At 56.4% G+C, this 24,683-nt stretch overlaps 1 protein-coding gene across 2 annotated transcripts; it reads right to left on the bottom strand.

Annotated features, from left to right (window-relative positions):
* Nucleotides 1-4,540: 4,540 nt before the first annotated feature.
* NXPH3 (neurexophilin 3) lies at nt 4,541-10,768 on the bottom strand. Of its 2 annotated transcripts, none has more exons than XM_070226269.1 (2): nt 9,985-10,768; nt 4,541-6,334 (listed from the first exon to the last, which is right to left on the bottom strand). In XM_070226269.1, the coding sequence occupies exons 1-2, from the start codon at nt 10,108-10,110 to the stop codon at nt 5,630-5,632; spliced, it is 831 nt and encodes a 276-aa protein (XP_070082370.1). In that variant the 5' UTR covers nt 10,111-10,768; the 3' UTR covers nt 4,541-5,629. The 2 variants fall into 2 exon arrangements, with proteins under 2 accessions (XP_070082370.1, XP_023508466.1); XM_023652698.2 differs by lacking the exon at nt 9,985-10,768 and adding an exon at nt 8,699-9,177.
* Nucleotides 10,769-24,683: the final 13,915 nt, after the last annotated feature.

Raw genomic sequence — 24,683 nt, 5'->3', positions numbered from 1 at the left:
GTTGTTGCAGGTAATTAAAGGGTTTTAATTAAATTAGGATCCCATCTGGCTGGGATCAGTCAGGCCCTTAACGAGGATTGTGTGTCACCAACATCAGAATGTGGATGGGGACTCAGACGTGTGGGGGCTGATTTGGGGACTGGAGGCCTTTCAGACAGGGGTAGAGAATCCTTCTTGGCCTCTCAGGGGCTCCCTGCAATGCAGAAGCAACTTGTTCCACCTCCAAAAATGGAGGCCGTGTGCCTTGATGCCAGAGGAGGGGAGGAAGACTGGAGCTTTCCCAAGTTCGTTCTTGTCTGTGAGTCTATAAAACCTCTCTGAAGTGTAACGAGATATGTGAGCATTATCTCATTTCTACAAATGAGGAAACTGAGGCCCATAGAAGTGAAGTGCTCAAACTCATCTATGGAATCAGGTAGAGCCAGATGTAACTGAAAGAAACGGAGGTTGAATGAAATAGAAATTGGATGGAAATAAGATAGAAATTTGATTTTTCTCTCACATAAAAGTCTGGAGGTTGGCAGCCTAGGGCTGGTATGATATTTCTATTCCACAAAATTTTCAGGGACTGAGACTTCTTCCAACTTGTTGCTTTGTTACTTCTATGGTGTAGCTCTCATCCCTCATGGTCTAAGATGGCAGCTAGAGCTCCAGCAATCACATACATATTCCAGGCAGCAGGATGGCGGTTGGAACGAAGAAGAAGAGGCAAAGAATGTATATTAACTGTTTTAACATTTCTGGAAGTTGACAAATATCCCTTTGTTTTACATGTCACTGGCTAGATCTTAGATGCAGGGAGGCAGAGAAATGTAGGGTTTACTTCAGGCAGCCATGTGCCCAGCTAAAAACTGAGAATTCCATTACAATGGAGAAAGGGGAAATGGAGATTATGGGACTATTAGCGGTCTCTGCCACATGCATTATGGGGCAGAACCAAGACAGGAACCCAGGTCTCCTTCCTCCAGCCTGCGGCCCTTTCATCTCTCCGCACCAGGAGCAAGGCTGAAGTCAACACACCCATCTCCAGAAACAAGGAGGAGGAAGTAACATTCGTGGCTCAACTCATTTGATTTTCCTAACAATGCTCCAAGGGAGGCAGATCCTTAGTTTTTCACATAAGGAGGCTCTGGGAGATCGTGTCACTTGTCCAAGGCCCCCAGCTAATAAATTACAGACCAGGACTGGGACCCAGAACTACCTTCCTGTAACATTCACGCTGCCAGCTCACTGGCAGTCTCTGTGGTTCAGGAGGCGCCAGCTTGTTCCTGGGACCGTCTGGCCAGGTGGCCCTGAGATGATGGACTGGCAGACTTTGAACTGGGCATCCTTCACTTGGATTATCACCAGATCGGCCTTTGAGCTTGGCAGACCAACAGGAAACAGGGTCCCCGGTGGAACCAGAATCCAGCTCCCAGCTACTGAGTGCCAGGTTTCCTTTGGCATTTGTGTCTTGGTGATGGGGGCAGCTGCCACTCCAGGACTTTGGCATAATCGGCAGGTGCCACCCCACTCGATCTTGCCTCCACCTGGTGGGGCTGGTGGTGCCTCTCCTCGCCCCTCATCCCAGCCCCCGGTTCTCCTGGCTATACCCCAGGACTCAAAGTCTTCAGAAGTAACATTTCTCTTTCCCACTCCCAGCCATGACATTGGATCACTTCTGCCACAGGTCAACTGGTTCTTTGTATCTCCTACAACCCCCTACACATACCCACTGGATAATTCAGGTCCCTGGTCACCCTATGACCTTCAGCTGTCTCCACCCCATCCACACCCTTCCCCCAGCTTCCCTACCCACCCACCACCTCGTGCATCTCTGAGCAATGGGCCTCGCCACGGGAGTCTGCCACATGCAAGGTCATCAGCATTCCTGCCAAGGATGGGGAAGGGGGTGACTCAGTTCCCGATTGCTCATCCCAGGGAAGAAGTATGAGGGAGGAGGGAGGAGGGACCCAGACACCCATTTGCTTTTGCCTTAAGCTTCATCAAGAGGAAGACTCAGCCTTGTTGACCTAACATGTGTGCCCTCTTATTAGCTTCACAGACTGCTGGGGAGATTCCCCCCATTAGACATGGGAATGCTGAGGTCCAGATAGCACCTGTGCACAAAGCTGAAGGGCAGAGGCAGCTGTTCCGATGCTTAGAAAAGAACAAGCTTTCCCGGTGTCATAGTGCAGTTCTTGGCCTCAGGGAGACTCCAGTCTGATGGGGGAGATACAGACCCTGGCCCAGGGGATCTCCAGTCTGATGGAGAGATACCAGACTGTGTCCTTAAAGAGCCCCCAGTCTGCTAGGCTTGTCCCAGAGGCTCCACTTGCATGGAGAGGACAAGGCCCCTGCCCCAGGGCAGCTCCCCAGCAGGGCTGAGCTGACAGGGGAGGAGGACCATGGGCCAGCACCACTGAGGGGCAGTGGTGGGGGAGGCCAAAGGGTGGGGCGAGGGTGGACCTAGAGCTTCTCTCTGGGAGAGGAGACAGGCTCCTTCCCGAGGAATCTGCTCTCCTGGGAGTGTTCAGATGGCAAGAGTGGGAGGTCCGAGCACTTGGCAGTGACTGGGGGTCCATCCCCCGGGGGATGCCCTAGACGTTGCTCACCAAGGGGGAAGAGGTCAGTCGATAGCCAGAGGCAGTTGATAGACCCCTTACACTTGTGAGGAGCAAGGGGCACAGGAAGTATCTGTGCAAGAGGAGTAGGGCCCAGAGGGCTATTCCAGAAGAATTATGATTTGGGAGGAAATCTGTTAGCAAGATCCTAGCTGCAAAGGGCAGCCAGGTTACTGGGCAAGACAGAAGAGGAGGGTTGAGGCAGCGGAGTGTGCACGTGGGCGAGATGAAGTTATTAAAATGAACCCACCCCCTGCGCAGGCAGAACTGCATGCCAGGCAGGCCAGCCCTCCAGCTGTCGGCAGCATCTGGCTCTCCACAGGAGGAGAGGAGCCAGAGGCGGTGGGTCGGAGTGCCCCCAAGTCTGCTGATAGTTCCGCCAGGCCAGACGGAGGAGGGGCCCAGAGCCACCACCAGCCCCCTCTTCCTCCAGCGCCCACAGGGCTGTGGGAGGTGCTCCTGGTTGGTGTCCAGTGGGTGTCTGCAGGTGGGACAATGCACCAGATTCCAGCAACCCCAGTCCCATGGCAGGTCCCAAGCCCCTGGCTATCTCCAAACTAAGCACTCGTCCCCAGAGTGGGAAGGGAGAGAGTGGCAGGGAGGAGTGTTGGCATGGGGGCGGGGGTCTCAAATCTCTGCTCAGGAGAGGTGGCCCCAGGAAGCACAGTGCAGGGGACAGAAGCTGGAATAGCAGTGTGAGCTGAAGTCACATGCCCTTTCTGGGTCACTTCATACAACGTGGGCCTGCACCGAGTGGCTTCTAAGGCCTGGCCCAGCTCTGCTTTGCACTGTGAGGGGCACTGGTCCGTGCCGAGTCCTGGGGGCAGGGGAGACAGGCTGGGGGGGCAGACCATCTTCTCCTCATGCTAGGACTCTCTTCACTGTGGCTACATGGCCAAAGGGGACCCAGGGACCTGAGTGCTGCCCTCTCAGAGCAGACCTGGAATGACCTCCAGAGAGGGCGCTGTGGTCTTAGTAGTGGGGCCCCAACCTTCCCCTCATGAGCCCTGAAGGGCCCAACAACTCCCAGACGAGGTGCCACCAGCAGCCAACTGTTCTGAGGCCCTCCTATTGGCTGGGGCAGGGAATGGCTACTTTCAACCCCACTTCTGTCCCCACCCCACCCTCGCCTGTTCCCCCACTAGCATGTCATCAGATTGAAAACTCGACACCCCTGATTGTCTGCTGGGACCCTTCCCAGGAGACCTCCCCAGGAGAAGCAGATGGAAATCAGGATCGGGAGAGAGCATCAGAGGGGTCTCCTCATCCCGGGGAGCCAGAGCCAGAGACTAACTTAGAGGTCATTTGAGCAGTCCCCAAAGTGTGGTCCCTGGCTCAGGACCATCAGCGTCTACCTGGGCATGTGCTAGAAAGACAAATTCTTTAGGCCTCACCCCAAACCTACTGAGTTAGAAACTATGGGGTGGGACCCAGAAATCTGTGTGTCAATGAACCCTGTTGGTAATTCAGATGCCCACTCACATTTGAGAACCTCTGGGCTGGGTGAGCTCCTCGTTTTATACAGAAAAAGGAACAGAAAGAGACCCAGAGAGGAGAATGGACTTGCCCAAGACCACAGAGCAAAATACTGACAGAGCTAGGACCCCCGCTAGGCCCACCCAGATGGCAATCCAGGGAGGCAACAAGGAACACCCTTATGTGACCCATCCCACCTACCAGCTCTTCCTCCTGAGCTGCTTTGCAGATGCCAGCCCCACCTCCTGCCAGCACCAAGTGCTGTGTTCATTCAGCTTTCCCCATAGCTTGGAAAGGGGGCCGGAGACGGAAGCCCTGAAGCCTTTGGTGAGCACCAGCTCCGACAGCTGCTGGAGCCCTGCAGCTCTGGTCTCCAGGAAATGTCTTGTCGCCATCTGAGAAATGCTGGCTGGACCATGGGGTACCCGGGGCCGTTCCCCCCTGGACAACTCGGAATCCAATGCCTCAGGAAAGCTTTATTTCCTGCTCCAGGAACAAGATTCCGCACACAGAAGTTGACAATCAGGTGATTTCACAAGACTTCCCTCCCCTCCCCCCCATGGACAGACACTATGGAACAGGTCCAGCACACGCTCCACAGTCCAGCCCCAAGCTGCTGATGGCCCCATGGGCCAAGAGGGGAGGTACCATCTCCATCTGGGTGAGCCCCAGTCTGACAGGCAAGGCTGGCTATTGAAGGATTGCTCGCTGGACAAGGACACTCCCAAGGAGCCAGCAGGGGTGGGGTGGAGGAGGGACACACAGTGCACGGGTGGGCTTCCACCTGTGGCCTTGGTGCTGGGAGAACCACGATCGCCCTCTGTCTCAGGTTAAGGATGGGCGTCCCGTCAGCACGAGGGTGGGTAGGGGTGGGGAGCAATGGAAGGAGAGGGGATTTTGGAAAGGGGTGGCCTGGCTGGGGGCAGATGGTCTATTTGTCAAGACATCAGACTCCAAAGGTCACCACTTCAGCCTCAAGCCGAGCTCAGTCACAGTCCAGGACAAGGGGCTTAGGGCTGCCCACTGGATGGGGCTGGAGAGTTCCTCCTGCCCCGGCCCCCCAGGGCTGGCTCCTAGGAAGCCCCATCTCAGCCATTCTTCATTGCCTACTTGGTGGCCACGCTGATGAAATACCCCTCTCCTTGTTGCTGTCCTTCCTCAGGATGGCAGGGAGGGAGCCAAGGTTTTAGGACCCTCTCCATGACTTTATTGGGGCCCCACTGGTTTGCCTGCCCCAGGGGCATCCTGGACCCAACATCCGCCTGTTGCTCGGTGGGGAACCCTGTGAGGCTGCGCTGAGAACTCACTCCTCCCCTCCTCCACTTCTCCTGTGTCCTAGCAGCTCAACAACCTCAGGTTGGGGCCAGCATGTGGGACCCCTTCCCCGCCACTTGAGACTTGGCCCTGGCACCACGTGGCATCTCCTCCTCTCCACCCCCATCCCTGCCTGAGGCTCATCCCCTTCCCTGCCCAGTGTCCAGACAGATGGCCTCCTTCGTGGGCAGACCTGTCCTTCCAGCCCTGGCCTGGCCTCTGTGGCCTTCCCAGGGTCACCCAGAGGGGTAGTAGGGGGTATCACTGTGGTAGTTGTAATCTGGGCACACCTTCTGGACCAGCCTATAGTCTGTGCTGTAGAAGGCGATGTAGACACAGACAACTTTGAAGGGCTGAGAGCAGCTCCAGGTGGCTGAGCTCTGAGCGTGGTCTCGGGAGCAGGTCTTGGCTGGGTCGTGGGTGCAGAGCGAGGTCCGGCGGCCCCGTTCCACCTTCTCCCACTCCATGCGGCAGTTGAAGATTTTGGAGGCCTTGGCTTCGATGTAGATCTGCTGCTCCTGGTGGAACTCTACAGCTTTACTGGGGGGCACGAGGCTGATGGAGATGTTGCCCTGGCCCGTGGCATTGTGCCGGAAGTGGACACTGAAGGTTCCGTTGCCGTGGTCCACGATCTTCCCTGTGACGAGCAGGTTCAGCGCCACCGTCTTGATGTTGGAGTAGAAGTCGCCCCAGCCAAAGATTTTCTTCACCTTGGCCGAGGGTGGGGGGCTGTGGTTTGGGCGGTTGAGGGGCTGCCCAAGGACCCCCCATGCCTCCCCAGGGGGAGCCAGCAGCCCTAGGAGAGTGGAGTTGGCCATGGGGCGGGACCTAGGTGAGATATGGCCCCGCTTCCGAGGCATCCGGGGCCGGGGCTGGCTCTCATGGTCATCATGCTCAGGGTCCTCTGAGCCCGGGGGACCATCATCCTGGCCACAGATGACCTGTGGAGGGAGTTGGGAGGAGAGTGAGAGCCCTGTCCCCAGGGCACCCAGGAGCTCTGGTTCCCCACTTCTCACCACCCACATTGTTTCTCTGCCTGTCCCTTTCACTGACTTCAGACTGAGGGGCCCCTGCACATTGCCCACTTACAGCTGGGAGGCAGATGTGCAATCTGGCTTGTGTTGTGGTCCCATCTCGTGTTTTGACACTCAGGTCACCCCTACTTCTCTCCCCACTGTCCTGCCTCTTGCCAGTATGCAAAGTCTGGAAGGCTGGTTGAGAATTCTCTCTACTGGACCGTGGCACCAGAGATACATGGCCCCTACCCCTAAGGAGTTGTCAGCCTGATCTTGGGAAGGTCCCCATCTGATGGCAGAAAAGCATATCCCTGTGCTGACAGAGCTCCCATCTTACAGGAGAGGTAGAGTCCCTGCCTCTGGGAAAGTCCCAGGCTGATGGGGGAGGCCTGGTCTCTGCCCTCGAAGATCCCCAAGTCAGATAGAAAAGCTCCATCCGTAGGCTGGGAGAGCCCCAGTTTGACAGGAGAGGGACAGCCCCTGCTTTATGGGATTTCCTAGTCTGATGAGTGAGACACCATCCTACTCTAGGATAGTTTCTATTTTCAGAGGCAAAACCAACAGACAATGGAATAAGAAAACGGAACCCAGTGAAATTCTCTCTCCAGCACAAATACAGTTTAGATTTTGGCAGGAGGACGCGGGCGAGACCTGGAGTGAAAGCCAGAGTGTGGGGAGCCAAAGCCTCCCCTGGGAACCATGGATGATGACATGCCAGGACATCACTTGCTCTAGGAGGTAGGAGTTCTGATCATTCCCATTTCACAGATGAGGACACCAGGACTCAAGCTTACATTGCCACAAGGCCAAGTCACACAGGGTCAGCCCTCCCACTCCACCACACATGCCCAGCCTCACAGACCAGAGGTGTCCTTTTCTAGGGGTTTTATCCAAGCCCCAACCCCACCCGGAATCTCCTGGAAAGCTCTGCCGAGGCTCTTGGCCAGCCTTGGCGAGATCAGCTCCGGTGACAGGCGACACCTTGGGAGGCTTCCTGGAGTTGCTGTGAGGAGGGCCAGAGGGACAGGCTGACAGAGCTCAAACACAGGACAGCTCTGGAGGGCATCGGGAGTGGACAAGGTTTCCTGAGGGCAGCTGGCTGGCGTGCGTTTGCTCAGTCTTTGAAGAGAGTACTCAGCCTATGCGTCTGTGTTACCAGCACCAGGGGCACCAGCTCACAGCTGGGCAGCATCTGGATTTGCTGGTGACCCTGGGGTGAAGGTGGAGGATACCTGGGATCTAGAGAGTTCCAAAGAGGTTTGGGGTTTTCATGCCCCCTGTTCTGGCCCTGGCCATGCCCATGGATACATGCAGTGGCCCCGCCTGCCAGGCCCCAAGGGGTAGGGTAGAGGGACAGCCAGGAGGGGAGGCTCCTGGGGGTTTGGTTCAAGGCTGCAGACCTGTGTGTATTTGGTCCTGGGGGTCACAACTGAATGGCTGGAGGATGGGGAGAAGGGCTGCAAGTGGAGAGGCGAGAAGGGAGGGGTTCGTCCATACAGTGGCAAAGGGGATTATTGTTTTGAGGAAAGGGGCAAATCCAGATGTGGGGCTGAGGCTTCTCCTCGACAGGATTGCGGGGGCGGGGCGGGCGCTAGGTCGGAGGGGAATTGAGCCCTGGGCTGGGGTCTGGGGTGGATTCCTGGGCAGCCGGGAAGCCGCGAGCGAGCGCACGGGGAGCGGGCTCTCGGCGCTCCGCTCAGCCGCCGAGCGCCCGGGGCGGGAGCCGCCTGCCCAGGTCCTGTGGGGCTCGGGCTGCGCGCAGTCGGGAGAGGAGAGGAAAACAACAGGCGAGGAGGGAGGGAGCGGGAGGGCCGGCGGGAGCGAGGGACGCAGGGGCCGCCCCCCGCCTGCACCGGCTCCGCGCGCTGGGGGCCCCAGAGCCCGGGGCCCTCCGGGTCTCCGAGGTCAGGGAAAAGCCCACGCCCCTTGACCTGGCAGGTCGTCTGCTCCACAACCCACCCCACTCCCCTTCTGCGCGTCTCGGGGCGCCGGGAAGGGGTCGAATAACCCTTGGCGACCCAGCTGCCGGCCTTTTCCCTAGTGCTGGTCGCACCTCCCGCCACTCCAGCCGAGTGGGTGGGCCAGCCAAGCACCCTCTCCCCGCCCCTATTAACCCTTTCTGTACAGTCTCCGGCCTCGGACCCGCCCTCTCCCCAAGCCTCCAGGCTTCCCCTCCATCCTGGCGATGTGGGGGGGGAAGGGAGAAAGTTTCCGGGCTCGGAAGCTTCCCGCGCTCTCCCGCAATCCTCGGGGCCCCCGCCCCTCCGCGCAGCTCCCCAGACCACTCACCAGATAGAGGCTGCCCTGCACTAGGAACACGAAGCAGCAGCGGGTCAGTTGCATCTTCCTCCTTTGCTCTTGGGCCCCTTTCTCTCCTCTTTTCCTTGTGGGGTCCCAGGCCCCTTCCTCACCCCTGCTCTTTCAGGCGCGCCGTCCCATGCTCCGGTCCCCGGCGACTCGCGGCCCTCCCCTCTGCCAGCCGCCCAGGACCGACCCCGCCCCCTTCGGTCCAGCTGTGCAGCCGCCGCCCCCTCCCCCGGTCCAGCTGCGCGCGGCGCGACCCCCTCTCGAGGTCCCAGATGTGCGCCCCGAGCGCCTCGATGGGCCCCAGCTGCGCGGCGGCTTTGCCGCTCCGCCGATCTGCGCTCGGCGCCCCCCTCGGTTCCAGCGGCGCCGCTCTCGCCCAGATGTGCTGGGGACCCGCGCGCGCGCTCGTCCCTGGTGCTAATTCCCCACACCAGACGGCCCCTCCCGCCCCGTCGCGGCGCGCCCCCTGGCGGACGCCCCTGGCCGCGCCGAGCCCCGGCCGCCGCTCCCCGCGCAGCACCCCGCCAGACTGGAGCGCTTCTGGCGCCCAGGCGGCTCCCGCTTCCTCGTCCCTCCCACCCGCGGCGGCGGCGGCGGCGGCGGCAGGTACAGTGAGCCCAGCCGGTACCTCCGGAGTTAACTCCTCCCCTGCCGGCCCGCAGCCGGGGGACCCAGGACGAAGGGGCAGGATGCGGGGGCGGAGTAACTCTTGGCGAGGAAGGGAGCCGGTGGTGGCCCGGGGATGGGGACACCACCTTTTCTAACCCCTCTGGCGGGGGGCCTGTTTCCCCGTAGCGGGCATCCGCAGCCTTGCCCTCAACCCCAGGAGACCTGGAATTTGTAAGATCATTTTTTCCAAACCTATTCCAACAGCCAAAAAAGAACGTCAATAATGTAGCCTGTCTCCACAGCCCAAAGTCCACTTTGTCTCTGCAAGATTTGCTTCTGTGCTGAGGGAAGTTCTTCTAGGTGTCTAGCCTGTACTCCTTTTGTTGTAATGTCAGTTCTTCTCTTCTACTTTACTCAGAGGGGCTGGGACAACTCCCCCCAGCCCCACCCCCGAATCCAACCACTGTGACAAGAAACTTGACTGGAGCCCTGGGCTGAAAAGGCAGCTAGAGGCCAGGGTGGATTCTGGGTCTGGGGTCGGGGGTGAGCCTCCTGAGAAGCTGGGGAGTGAGGTGGGCAAGCCCTCCCTGCAGCTACACCTCCATCCTTCACTGCTTACCCTCCCTGTGACCCCGGGAGTCACTGAACTGGATTCCTACCCCAGCCGGGTCCCTGGTTCTCTCTGGTCTCTGCAGACCTCCCAGGCAAGGAGGACGAACAAGACTCTGATCTGAGATTCTGAAAGGTGGGGACCCATCCTCCATCCCCTCCACTCGCATCCACATTTCCTTCCTGGAAGGTCGGGGCTCCTTTAGTCCTTAGGAGAAGCAAAGGTCAGGTCCGAACAGCCCTTGGAGGCTGTGAGGGTGAGGAGGCACCCCAGCATTCAGAGTAGCCCCAGCCTGGGCTGGGCCTATGGGGCACGATGGGTGGGCACTCTGCTCTGTGGCCCTTGAGGCCCAGCTCGGTCTCTGGCTGCAGCCCCCAGCACGCACCCAGCCTCCTCCCCCACCATCTGCCAGGCGGGTGCACGGGGAATGCAGATGAATCTTAATATCAGCCTGGGCCAAGTGCGATGAGGGAGACAGATTCTGCAGAACCCAGACAGCATCACAGAACCCCCTGCGTTCCCCAGGCACCCTGGGCGGTACCAGGATACAACAGCCCTTCCCTAGTGGTTGGGGCCGGGGGGAGCATGGGCATGCATGTCTTGTCAAAGACCCCCAAAGCCAGGGAAGGAAGAAACAGATAAATCCTTGTCTGGCCTCTGAGCCTCTGGTCCGGCTGGGAGGAAGAAGCTGTCGGCCTGAGCGTGGGCAGCTGGTTCCAGTGCTCAGCTCGGCAGAAGCGTAGCTGGGCCCACTCCTTGTCCATCTCGAGAAGGTCCTGACCCCAGGAGGGCAGTGTGGCCCAGCAGAAAGACCACAGGTTTTCAAATCAGACAGTCGTGGATTCCACTCCAGGCCTGTGACCTTGGGCAGGTTGCTTTGGTTCTCTGATGCCAGTTTCCTGATCTGTTGTTTCAAGAACTCAATGAGACAAAATGTGCTAACAGCGCAGGCACGATGGCTGCGGGCAGCCGTGGGAGTGCCATAAAGGGAAGTTCTCGAGTTTCTGCTTCCCACACAGTGGCTCTGGCTGCACCTCCTGCCAGGCTTGCCCTCACTGCCCTCGCGGCCATTCTTGGCTCTCACTTCCTTCAAGCTTCCCCTCCGCATTCATCCGTGAACCACTGGCTGAGCCTGTCCTTGGTGCCAGGCACTGGGCCATGGGCTGGGCTACAGAGATGAATAGGACACCGTCCCTGCCCTCAAGCATCTCACTGGCTAGTGTGGAACTGAGACATGGAAATCGATGATTTCCTTTCAGTGTGGTGAGTGGAATAACAGATCCCTGTTATGGATGCACCGAGGACCCTGGGGGCAGGGAGAGTCAGGGATGGCTTACTGGAGGAGGTGATGCTGAAGTTGTGAGGAGGAGTCAGCCAGGCAAGGGCTATTCCTGGCAGGGGGCACTGACTGGTCCAAGGTCTGGAGGCTGGAACGGAAGCTGCTTGCTGTTCCTGGAGCACAGAGGAGAGGAGAGGAAGCCGGCGGAGGCTGGGACCAGCTGATGGAGGGTCTTAGGTGTCGGTGAAGGGGCTAAGACTTGAGAATTCTTTGAAGGGTACTAGTGATTGTAGTCAGATTTGCATTTTAGAATTCTTTTGGAGAATTCACTGGAAAGAGGAGAGACTAGAGGGAGGAAACCAGTTAGGAGATAAATGCAATAGTCTTGGGGGAGAGAGACAGGGAGACGAAAGACATCTTTAGGAGGCAAAATAATCCAGATTTGATTATTCCTGAGATGAGGGAGGAAGGGAAGGGAGACAGGGAGTCAAGTATGATCCTGAGTTTCTGGCTTGGACAAGGCGGGATGCTCACCGAGGTGGGTGCCACAGGTCAGGGAGGAAGGTGGGTTTTGGGGAGAGGGTGGTGGAGTCAGCTTTGGTCATGTCAAGTCTGGGTGCCATTGGCCACCCAAGGGCAGAAGAAAGTCTGGCTTTGGGTGCTGGAGGTGTGAGTGTGCAAGAGGAGCAAGAGGCTTGGACAGGGGAGCCCTGGGCACCCTGGTATTTAAGGGTTGCAGAGGCAGAGCAGCCCCCAAGGGGTCCCGGCAGGCCCCAGCAGCCAGGGCCAAGGAGGCAGGCAGGCTGATCCTGGAAGCGCGGGAGCAGTGGGGCTCGCGCCCTCGAGCGAGCCGAGCACAGCAGCGTACTGTGCACAGGCTGTTTGAAGGTCCCACCCCAGGGAGGCTTAGTCGGTAGATGGGAGCCCAGGACCACACATTTTTGCCCCCATCCCAGGTGATGCTGACGGAAGTGGCCTCTGGATCTCTCTTTGATAAACTCTGATGTGTGAGGAGCATCAGGAAAGAGGGATGAGCAGCCGCTCAAAGGAGCAGAGCGGCCTGGCCAAGTAGAGACTGAACAGTGATCCTTGGCTTTAGCCAAGATTCCTCCAGCAACTGTACCCAACCTTGGTCCCTTGAACTGCTTGCAGGGTGGGAGACAGACCACAGACTCGGTGAACTCTGCACAGCTGTGCTGGAGGCAATCCCAGGCTGCCTGCCGTTCAGGCTCTCCATGTCCCCCCGCCCCCTCCCCGACACCCCCCCCCCACCCCGCACAGGCAGATGCTCAATGAAGGGGACAAACCTCAACGCACTAGTCCCCCCCGCCAGCCCCCAGCCTCCTTGGCGCCCACTCGTGCCCTGGCTGTGGGCTGGCTGGGCGTTTGCTCAGCACCTCTGATCCTCTCACCTGCTTCAGTCTCACCCTTGGAAGGATCCCGCCTGTATCCCTTCCCTCCTCTCTGCCTCCCCGGGGCTGCAGGAAAGAAAACAACGCAGTGGGCACCTGATCAGTGCTTATCGGATGAATGGGAAATGGGGTTCCTGATGGTTTGAAAGACAGAAAGCAGATGCCCTTGAGCCAGCTGGAGTGGAGAGGTCCAGGAGGAGAGGCGGGAGAAGATCATTACTGTTAATAATCTGTCATGTTTACCTGGCAAGTGGCAGTTTTAAAGTGTTATAGAGTGCTGTGTCGAGGGGACTAGGGAAGCCCAGAGGGAAACCCTAATTCAAATGAGGGGACCGAGGGCAAATCCCAGAGAAATTAGTCTTGTGATATGTGGATCAGCCCAGGTGGGAGGGGAAGGAGAGAACCTTCCAGGCGGAGGAAGCAACTCATGCAAAGGCCAGAGATGAAAGCAAGCCTGGAAATGGGGTTCTGAGGAGGACGAGATGAAAGAATCATTTGTTCCACAAATCGTTATTGAGTGAACACTTTTATGTCGGGTCCTGGGCTGGGTGTGGGGGTACAGCTGTGATCAGGAGACGGCGGTCTTTGTGGCACAGAGAATTTGGGCAATGAGGGAGACAGATTAAATAGGTGAGCACACGGAAACACAGCTCTGAGATGTTGGCAAGTGGTGTGAAGGGAGAACAGTGAGTTCCAAGCCCGAGAAACTAAGGAGGGTGCCCCTTGACCCGGAAGGGGCCAGGGAAAACTGAGATGGGACAATTTGGCTGGCATCTGAGGGGTGAGGAGGCCTTGGCCAGCCCCAGTGCTCCGGGAGGGCCCTTCTGGGCAGAGGGAACAGTGCATGCTAAGACTCTGAGAGAGGAAGAGGTTAGTGCTTTGGAGGAGCTGAAGGAATTGAGTGTAGTGAAGGAGGCGAGGGAGAGAGAGCCAGAGAGGTGGGCCCGGGCTAGATGGCCCAGGGCTTTACGGGTTTAGTTAAAGGTTTTGGGTTTCATCCTGTGATTAGGATGTTTTTGTTTTTTAATGACACGTTTTAAGCAGGGGTCAGATTTGCACTTTAGACGGATCACTAGGAGCACACTCTGACAGCAGTGTGGAGGGTAGATTTGAGAGGGTGGGTGAAACCGGAGGCTGGGAGGTGATGGTGGCCTGAATTAGGGCAGAAACCACAGGATGGGCCTTGAAAGACGTTTAAAGGGTAGAATCGAGTGGAGTTAGACTGCAGGACATGGGGTTGAGGACAAAAGATGACCCCCAGCTTTCTGGCCTGGGGACACAGGACAAAGAGCAGTTTGCAGGAGGAAATGCAGAGCCCTGTCCTGGATGGGAGAGTGTGGGTGCTTCAGGGTGTCAGGCTCAGCGAACAGCTGGGTACAGAGTGGAGGTCCGACTAGAGGGACAAGCCTGGGAGGTGTGTGAGCCTCGAGAATCATCAGAGGTGAGGGTGTGAGGAGCTTGGAAAGAACAGAGCACAGGAGGGTGCAAAATGGGGCTGCCAGGGCCAGTCCTGCAGGAAGGAATGAAGGAAGAGAGGGGGCAGGAGGCAGGGGAGGTGGAGGGGAGCCAGGCAAGCAGCTGGGAGCCCCCCGGCCCCCAAGGCCCTGAGGGAAGCTGCCCATTAACATCCCAAATGGTGCATGCTCTGGGCTTTGAGAGGTCCATCTGTCGATCCCCTACGCCTCAGTGGACCCCACCAGTCAGGAGGGTCCTTCTCCTGCCTGTAAAGGCTACTGCATGTGCTCTTGTAGCATGGAGAAGGGAAGAGCGTGGGGTCCAGCAGCCCTGGGTTAAAGGTCTGGCTCTGAGATCTGTTGTCTGGGTGATCTTGGACGAATCTCTCATCTTCTTTGGGCTTCAGTTTCCCAGTGTGTAGAGGGGGATCATACTGCCCATGTCATGGGGTGAGGACTCGGTGAGCATGAGAGCTTCTAGCTCTCTCTTGGGCGCAGAGTGACCCCTGGTTTGTTGTCTGAACTGAACGGATGGAAAGTGCTGTGTGAACAGTGAATCACCGAACAAACGGGATCTGGCCACGCTCCTTCCTGCTGCATCTCAGTATCTTCGCGGGTGAGAAGCAAAGGGGAGAAAACAGGGCCTGAACTCAGCAGCTGGACTGCAGGGCACCTGGCGGGGAGCCCACACCTGGCACCAGGTCACCTGTCCGCCACCTGTCGGCTGGACCCTGGTCGCTGTGGTCAACGCCAACTCCCGCAGGGGGCGATAGAGAGACCGCGCGGGCGTGTCGCGTCGGAGGCGAGTGGGGTCAGCGCGCCGCCTGGTGGGCACTTGCGGCACCTCCTGTGGGCGCTGGGCCCGGGGCGAGGAAGGCGAACCCGCCCGCCCGGCGGTACCCGGACCCGCTCCTCGCCAGCGCTTCCTAAAGATGCCTGAAAACCACGACCGGCGTGGGCTGCGCAGAGGCTTTGTTACGCCCCGAGTTCTGGGCCAGATCGCCTGCGTCCCAATCCTGGATTTGCCGCCGTGGCTTGGGCAAATCACTTCACCTCTCTGCCTCAGTTTCTTCTTGGGGATAATAGTCTCCGTGTAAAGGGTGTGGAGAACAGCGTCTGGCACATAGAAAGTGCTCAATAAATGCTGGCTTCTGCTATGTTCGCATTCAGTTACTCATTCAACCGCAGGTTTTCAAATGTCGCTGTCGTGCTAGGATTTTGTGTGGGGGGTGGGGGGCAGCTCTGTAGTAGAAACAGCCTGGACTGGGGGCGGAAGGGGGAGGGAACCTCGCGTAACTTGGGGCGTGGAAACGGAGCGTCGGGTGCGCGTGGAGGCAGGGGCCGCACGCCTTCTCGCCCTCCGGGCCCTCGTGAGTCCTGGCCACAGCGGCCCGAATTCAGGGGCGCGCGCCCTCTGGACCCCCGATGGACACTGGGGCCAGAGCAGGTCCCGAGGTCCAGGCTGCGCTCCCGGAGGGGCCCCGCCCGCCTGCACACAGCTGCCTAGGCGCTTCAGCCCCTCGCCGCCGACTGTCGCCCGGGCGTGCAGACCGGCCTGGCTGCGCCTTCTATTTCCAGGTCGGTGGTGCCACCTGGCGGCGGAGGGAAGGACAACAGCGACCTCTATGCCACAAGGAAACCCTCCTGAGAAGCTCTTCTCAGCCGGGACCGCTGGGCACCGCTGGGGAGGGGTGGGGAGCAGACACTGTCAGCTCAGGCATCCCGGAGGTAGAAGGGCTTCCCATAGCAGCCTTGACCAGGGCTTCTGTGGAGGAGATGGAATCTCGAGTCTTCTGATTCCAATTCAGATCAGAGGTGGGGCAGGGGGAGTCAGGGGCCCTGAGGAAGGGGCAGGGCAGGGTGGCAGCCAGATGGGCCACCAGGGAGTTCAAGAGGACTTCCCTCGTTTTCTCTCTCCAGCGATTTGGGGGGTCATCATTGTTCCCCTTTGGTGTCCCAGCCCGTCTGAGGTTTCAATGGGACGATGTAGGGCAGTACACGGGAGAAGCGAGCCTGAAAGGGGCCTCAATCTGGTGGCTCCCGGGAGGGGCCAGCTGCAGCCAGGGAGGCCTAAGACCAGCAGAAGACTTGGAGAGGCCGCAGAACGGTTGCCACCTGGAAATGCTTGTCTGACCCCTGTTGTGCCCCAGACCATCAGGGGAATGTGGCTACCCATCCCCACTTCATGCAAACTCAGCACTGGCCTGCTCCGGGGCCTTGCAGGGGGCTGGGGGCCTGACCTCAGCCCAAGGGCATAACTGACTCACTCCTGAAGGCCAGACCTTAAGTCAGCCACCTCTGGACCTGGGATTCCACGAACTCGGCCACCTTGAGATGTATGAAATCATACTAATTACATTCTGACCCACAACCCTGGAGCCGCTTGTGTTCTCCACTGAACGAGGGACCCAACCTCATCAGAATCTCCATGCCAGCCTTGCCTCGGGCCTCTCTGCCAAATACCCCATTGCATCTCCTCCATCCCACAGCAGGCTTCAGGACCCCATCACTGCTCACTGGGACCATGGCAGCCCCGGACTGGTCTCTCCCAGCCTTTCCTTGCCCACCCTGCTGCCAGAGGGAGATTGATTTCTATGATGCAAACTAGACCGTGTCACTCTCCCTGTTTCAAATCCTTCAAAGACTTCCCATGGCCCCAAACTAGCTAAGGTGTAGTGAGAGCGCCCACCAAGCATTACCCAAATTCTCTCATTTAATCACACAACCCAATGAGTAGGTCCTTTTCTTGCCACATTTTACGGGTGATAAAACTGAGGCTTGGAGGGATAAGGCCACTTCCCCAGGGACCAACAGCTAGTACTCTTCAGAGCCAGGATTTGAACCCAGGAGCCCAGGCTGCCAGAGCCCACCCTTTTACCCCCCGCCCCAGTGTGTCCTGAAGCGAGTTATTCATTGTGTTGTCTGAGAGATTCTTTTTTAAAAATAGTACAGATGAACAACTAAAACAACTTAAATTTTCATAGAAATATGTTTCTTTTAGGGATTTTCTTCTATTTATAGCAAGGGATACTGGTTTCCCATTGATGGAAGGAATACAAAGTGTCCCTTTAAAATGAGTTACTTTAGGAAAAAAAGTAGAGATTTAAAAGAAAAGTACTAGGTATATGATAGCACAGGTGGAATGTGGATACCCAGAAATGAATGCTGGCAGACTTGTTGCAACATGCTGCTTCTCAGGAGAAAGTTCAAAGTCGCTCTGGCCCTGCTTACCTCGCCAGCCTGTCTCTCGCTTTCCCTTCCCTCCTCGCCCTCGCCTGCTGTGGCCTCTCAACCATTTGCAGCTCCCCAAACTCACCAGGCTTTGCCTTGCCCCTGCCTTTGAACATGCGTAGCCTCCACCCGACCTCCCCTTCCTTCTGGGCTGTCTGGCAAACATCTGCTTGCCAGTGGAGGCTTCACCCAGCTCAGCCATCATTTCCTTCTTGACGCTTTTCTGAGCTTGACCTCTCCCACCCTTGGACCCCCAGCGTCCCCTGGCCTCACAGCATTACTGCACTTTGTTCTTCCCCCATCCCTCCCCAGAAGACAGGGACTGTCTTCTCTGGTCCAGCGCCTGACACCCAGGAGGAGCTCAATACACGTGTGTGCAATGAAGGCATTCCATGTGGAGAAAAGGCTGGTCCAGCTGGGAGGAATGGGCGGGTGGTTATAGCGTTCGAGGAGAAGGTGGGTGTGGACTTCTGAGCTGGATGCTGATGACAGCGTGGAGAACTGGGAAAGATGGTCTCCCGGAAGCAGATCCAAGGATCTGTACTGGAACTTATCTGTCAAGGGGAAATGTCAATTTAGGAGGAAAGTCGATTTATTTAATAAACGATGCTGCCATGTTGGTGATCCATCTGGAAGAAAATAGAACCAAATCCTTCCTTCCCGCCTGACACCACCTACAGAGCCGACCCCGGATGGATTAAAGATGTAAAGTGAAAAATAAACACAGAAATACTAGAAGAAAATTTAGAAGACTAATTCTTTAACCTTGAAGGGACAGGAAACCCAGCAGCAATAAAAGAGAAGGAAAGATTTGGTGATGGAAAAAAAGTATTTCTGAGTGACGCAAGGTTCCCTAAGCAAAATAAGAAGGCCAACAATAGACTGAAAAAATATTTGCAACACATATAACAAAGGGTTAATATCCTTACTAGGAAGAAATTTCTATAAACCAAAAAGAAAAAGACAAAAAAATAAAGAATGTGCAGAAGTATAAAAAACAGTTGACAGAACATATATGTTAAAAGAGACTCAGCCTCAATAAAAGTCAGGAAAACACAGATTAAAATAACAATGAGATGTGTATTTTTTTAAATCGATAGACTTTATTTTTTTATAACGGTCTTAGACTTACAGAAAAAATGGAGCAGATAGTACAGAGAGTTCCCACAGACAGTGTCCCCATACAGTTTCTCCTATTATTAACAACTAATATTAGCATGGTGTGTTTGTTACAACTGAAGAACCAATATTGATATGTTATTATTCACTAAAGTCCATAGTTTATTCAGATTTTCTTAGCTTTTCCCTAACGTCCTTTTTCTGTCCCAGGATCCCAGACAGGATACCCCATTATGTTTAGTCTCTTCTGGCTCCTCTTGGCTGTGACTTTGCTAGTTTTTGATGACCTTGACAAGTTGAGCATCACTGCTGAGGTATTTTATCAAATACCCCTCTTCTGGAATTTGCCTGATGTCTTTCTCATAGACTGGGGCTATGGGTTTGGGGGAGGACAGCCCCAGAGATAAAATTTCATTTTCACCACATCATATCAACATGATTTGTGACTCTTGATGTTGACCTTGGTCACCTGGCTGCAGCTGTGTTTGTCAGGCTTCTTGGCTGTAAAACTATCCCCCACCCCACAGCCCACCTCTTTCCATACTGGACTCTTAGAAAGAAGTCACTATGTGCATCCCACGGTTAAGGAGTGCGGGTTATGTGCGCCCACTTTTAGGATTAAGTATCTCCATTATTTGTTTGGAATTCTTCTGCATGGGAGGTTCATCTCTTCTCCCTCCATTTATTAATATTTTAAAATATTTATTTAAATGAGTATTGCCACATGGAGATTATTTTATCCATGGGTTATAATCCAATACTACTTATTTACTTTGTTCCTCAAACTGTGGTGATGTATTCTTTACCTGTCAGATTGGAACAATCAAAAGATCGTGGGGCCAGGCCGGTGTCATAGTGGTTGAGTTCACCCTCTCCACTTCGGCAGCCCGTGGTTCACAGGTTCGGATCCCAGGGGCAGACCTAGCGCTGCTCAGCAAGCCACACTGTGGTCCATCTCACATAAAATAGAGCAAGATTGGCAGAGATCTTCCTCAAGCAAAAGGAAGATTGGCAACATATGTCAGCTCAGGGCCAATCTTCCTCACATACACACAAAAATAAGAACAAATAAACAAACAAACATAAATAAAAGATTGGCTAAGAGCCAGGGCTGCGGCAGCTGTGGGTGCCGGCTGCCCAGGAGGGGACCTGCTGCCCTCTGGGATTGGAGCTGCACATTCTCACCTGGAAGGGAAAAACAGAGCAGTGTGTGTTGTCTGAGCCCTTTTTATATAAAAAGAAGGAATATTTAAAAGGAGTGTCTATCTATCTATCCATCTATCTACCTGCCTCCAGTTGTGTCCCGGCAGCCATGCTACATGCAATCCGTTCTCCACCCAATGGACACCCCAGGGGTCCTAGTGCAAGGGCTCCCCGCTCTCAGCGGCTTTCTGGTGCCTTTAGAATAACATTCAGACCCCTCACAGTGGCCTGCAGTGCCCTCTATTGGGCCTTGACGCAAACGGCCCTCCTCAGAGAGCTCTCTTCTGGCCGTTCCATCTGAAGCAGCCTGGTCCCTGCCCCAGGCCCCATCACTCCGGCCCGTCACCCACCATTTTTCCCCCAGAGGATTCATGACTATTTGAAATATTCTTACTTACTCCCTATTGCCTCCTCTCCTTCCGCTAGGATGTAAGCCCCATGAGGGGAGTGGGCATCGTGGCTGTTCTCATTTACCCCGATAGTCCAGGCTTAGCACAGGGCCTGATGTGTAGACAGTCTCGATACTTCCTACTTGTTGAGTGAATGGGCTTAGAGAAACATAAGGAAAGATGACACTCCTGCCACGTTAGTGACCTCAGGGGTGTGGGGCTGGAAGGGGAGAGAGGAGTCATCACCTTTTCTTTAGCTATCTCTGGTTTGTTTAAGCTGTTACAAAGAACATGTCATACTATGGTTTGTAATTAAAAAGGAAAATCCAATAAAGTTAATAAAAAAAAAGAAAAGAAATAAATTAAACTTTTCATTTCCTGGGGAAAATATAAGAAAAAAACAGAAGGCTTCACATGGGGAATTGTTTGGTTTGTCGGGGGCACAGGCAGTCTCAGGAAGCTGGGGGGTTGGGGGCAGGCTGAAGAGGACTGGGGGGTATGGCGGCAGAGGAGGGGCTGGGTGGAGAGCCAGGGAGTTTCTAGAATTGTTATAGGAGGTGTCCGGGTGGTAGGGGTGAGCAGAGGTGGGGCTGGGAGACCAGTCTGGAGTCGGCTGCCTGTGGGTTGATTTGGGGTGGCTGGTAGCAGCATGGCTGGAGGTGGGGTGTGTGTATGACTAGGGAATCCGGGCCATCCCAGGGCGCCATCCCTGTGACTTAGCCCCAGAGCCCAGTACCTGGTCCCAGCCCCTTTTGGGGCTAGTCATCTCCCCTCTCTTGGCTTCAGTCTTCCCAGCAATAAAACAGGGACTGACACAGGAGTCTCCAGGGTTCTCCCAGCTTGGATGACCGCCTCAATGGGACTGACTCCTGGGACCCTAGGGACCTTGCCTTCCGGCACAGTTCTGCAGGCTGTCCCGGTCCCCCACCTGTTACAGAGCCCCGAGCAGGCAGCCTCCGCCTCCGGCCAACAGAGGGCGCTGCGCCGCCGCCGCACCCGGCCGGGCTCCGCGCGTCCCGGAGCCGTTCGCTGCAGATGAGGTCCCGGGGGAGCCCCCGCGTCCTCCGCCTCCCGGTCCACCGGTCCTTCTCTCTACAGCCCTGGTCACGCCAGAGTGTCCACAGGACTCAGGTGTCCGCTCCTCTGGACCTGCGAAGGTCCAGAGAAGAAGGGAGGCTGGATCTGGAGCCTGAAGGGGCTCAAGAAGTCATTCCTTCCATGCTCCTGCGTCTAATCTCCGCCTCCCCTCTCCCTCCGTGCCCCCCACCCCAAGCCCAGAGCCGCCTGGGCCCAGCCGGGGACTTCTGTGGGCAGGATCGGCTCCGAGCTGCGGGCCTCTCACTGCCGTGTCTCGCTTCATCTTGTCCCAAGGAAGTTCCTCCTTCCCTGTTTCATGCCTCGTTGGCTCTGCCGGTCCAGGCCTGGCAGGCTCCTGGGCGGGCATTTGGTCCCAGCATCAGAGGAAGCGCCGCTGCCTCTCAGATGGCTAGTTTGTCCCTTCTGGAATACTGGCCATCCGGGTTACCCTCCTTGGGGCTGTCTGGGCACACAGCTGTCAGCAGGCCCCCAGCAGAATATAGAGGACTCGGGCTGCCTATTGGCCAGGCCCCCAGCAGGGAGAGGGAAAGGGGGCTCCCCCTGATTCGGGAGCTGGGCGGGCCCAGATTGTCTGTGTGATGTGGAGGAATCACTCTCTGGCCTGGCTGTTGCTCAGCTGCCGCAGGGCCTCGCTGGCCCTCTGCTGCCCCCAGGGTGCTCCCCAGCAGCGCTGAGGCCCTCCATTAGGCTCTTCGCTGGGTCTGTAGTTGGGGGGGGGGGGGCGGGGGTGTGTGTGAATGAAGGCTGCCACAGGGAAACACATTCCAGAGCGAGCTTCCCAGGAGGAGTGTCCTGGCACTCATGGCTCTCACCATACGAAGTGTGGAGTGGAGCGTGCCTCCTCCCAGGTGCTCCGGGCTGGGATGCTAAATGGGTATGTGGGGAGGGGTGAATGACCCTCACCCTGGGCCAGTGTGGACAAAGATCCCTCACCCCCCGTCCGCACCCTGTCTCCCCCTCCCGTTGTGGAATCCTGTTCTCGGGGTGGCACTGATGAACCTCAGTTGGCTGTGAGGATCAGGCCAATAGGCAGCTCCTTTTCAGGATGTCCTATGCTGTCATTAGTTGCTGAGTCCAGATGGAGACAGGCCTAGGAACACAATGAGGGGTGTGGACACACGCAAATAAGCTGTCCCAGGAAGTCCCAGGCCGGACATTAGATCAGTTTGCCCAGAACTGTCACATCTTGACCCCTGACTGGGCGGCAGGAGGGCAGAGTGGTTAAGACAGCCAAATCCAGGTTCAAATCTGATGCTCGATCACTGTGGGACCTTGGCAAGGAGGCCCCCAAGGTTCTGAGTCTTGCTTTCCCCACCCATAAAGTGGGATAACAACATGTCCAACAACACAAGGTTGCTGAGAGGATTAAACGATAGAGTGTGTAGGATGACTATAACAGCAAAGCCGGAGTGATGCTGGGCTCTTCTAAGCGCATCACATGGATTGACTCATTGAATCCTCACTCTAAGCACATGGGGTCTGTCCCATTATGAGCCTCACTTTAGTAGACAGAGACATAGCCCTTGTTCCCAAGGAACTTCCAGTCCAGTGGAGAGACAGAGACATTAGCAAAAATCCTTTGAGCCAAATTAGTCTGTACTGTTCGATGAAATGAGAGTTCAGGCCATAAATGTTCAAGCTCTAATTGGGTCTTCATAGGCCCTCTTGGTGAGCCCACATTACAGACAAGGAAGTGAGGCTTTGAGAGGTTGAGACACTTGCCCAAAGGCACACAGCAGAAAGGGTGGGAGCAGCATTGTCTGATTCTGGTGCCCATGCTCTTTCCCCCAAAATAAACATAGAATATAATTTAAACAAAAGTGCTTGCCATATAACTGCAGTTTTCAGAAGAGTCCCCCGGCCCCTCCTTACAGGTGGAGGATTGTGGCCCCAACCCCTAGACATCCCCTATACAGATATTCAGAGCCAGCTCTGCCTTTCCACCCCCTGCTCTGCTCTGGATGTGCGGAGTGAGGAGCAGTTACTTCTGCCTGGCAAGACTAGAGAAGGATTCACCCAGGAGGTTACATCTGAGGTGGGACTTGAAGGATCCATAGGAGTGTGCCAGCTGGATAGGAGGGAAGCCCATCCAGGAAGAGGGAACAGCATGAGCAAAGGCAAAGAGGTGTGAGTGTTTATGGTGGAGGAAGGCAGGGAGGTGTTCTTGGTGGGGAGCAAGGTGAGTAAAGTCAGAAGTCAGGGCGACTGAAGAAAGCTGTGTTTGGGAATAATAAGGGCAGGGGCACCGGGAGGGGGGCACCAGAGATGAGACAGAAAATGCAGGTTTGAGCCTTATTTCCGAGAGACAGAGCTCTGACTGAAGGACTGCTACTCCGACCGTGGTCGCCCAGAGACCCACTGGGGGTAAAGCCACTAAAACAGCCACAGGATCAGCACTGTCTCCTCCCAGCGAGTCACACATGGGCACCCCTGCCAGTCCTGCCCATTTGGGGGTCTGGCAGGGTCTGCTGCTTAGGGCACTTCACTGGCAGCCCGCCCTGGCACATGGACCAGGTGCAGGCCCAGGGCCCGGATGTGAAGCTGAGTTGTGAGTGCAAGTGCACCAATCCACATGTGTAAAATGCGCTGGGGCTCTGGGGGCGTGTGTATACAAGTGTAGACAAATGTGTGTGAATTTTGAGTGTGTGTGAAGATGCAGAACCACAGGCACCCGTGCAATTGCACGTGTGAGTGTATCCCCAGTGCGTATCCCACGGGGTTGGGAGGAGAGTGCACAGGGGAGGACCCAGGACTCTCTTTTTGCACGTAGGTGGAAGCTGGTGGACTCTTGTGCATGTTCCTAAGTGCAGGTGTTTGTAGGGATGGGACTGTGTGTGTGTGTGTGTGTGTGTGTGTGTGTGTGTGTGTGACTGTCCCTTAGGAGGCAACTGGGTCAAGCCTGGGATGAAGAGAAGCTGGGCGTAGAAAAGCCTCAGCATCCTGGAAGATCAGAATTCCAGGGTTGCTTAGAAATGACCAACCAGGAGGTACATGCAAATCAGATGTAAGTGGTATGCAAATGAGCAGGCTTCTCTTTCCTGTTCTGGGCTGGGGCCCCAGGACACCTCCTAGAGCTCAGGGGGCAAGGGCAGTGGAAAGTGGGGCTCTGGAGGTGCTGGGAGCAGAGCTCCTTGTCAGCTTGGTCCCTTCCCCAGCTCATGGGTTAAGGTTCAAAACCCCACAAGACCCCATGACCACAGGAGGCTTCTAGGTGCCACCAACCTAATTCACAGCTGTGGATGCAGTGGGGAGGGAGACGGGTGAGAGCCCTGGGGGAGCTGGTGCGCACTCCCAGACCACTGCGGAGAATGGATGTCACAGTGACAGCTGGCCCGCCTGCATTCACTGGTCTGGTGCAGTTGTTCAGGCGCCAGGGCAAGGGCTCAAGGGCAGACAGAAGGCCTAGAAGTGGGTGTGCAGGGCCCCTGGGGCTCTCCCTGGGGCTCAGTGCACAGACCCATGGTGCTGGGGAAGCCTCACACAGCCCTTCGACCTCCTCCCTGTCTGCAGGGGACCTGAGGTCCAGGGAGGACACGCAGATCACCCAGCATGATTTCATGGGG

Source organism: Equus caballus, chromosome 11 (genome assembly GCF_041296265.1).
Source record: "Equus caballus isolate H_3958 breed thoroughbred chromosome 11, TB-T2T, whole genome shotgun sequence".
NCBI classification, from domain to species: domain Eukaryota; kingdom Metazoa; phylum Chordata; class Mammalia; order Perissodactyla; family Equidae; genus Equus; species Equus caballus.
The sequence above is the reverse complement of the archived record's forward strand: the minus strand, read 5'-3'. Positions and strand labels throughout refer to the sequence as shown.

Excerpts from the sequence above, each read along its gene's own strand:
- NXPH3 (XM_070226269.1), bottom strand. The coding sequence starts at position 10,110 with ATGTGGATGCGAGTGGAGGGGATGGAGGATGGGTCCCCACCTTTCAGA. Across the intron at positions 6,335-9,984 it reads GAACCAGGGACCCGGCTGGG|GTCATCTGTGGCCAGGATGA; the intron begins GTAGGAATCCAG and ends CTCCCTCCACAG.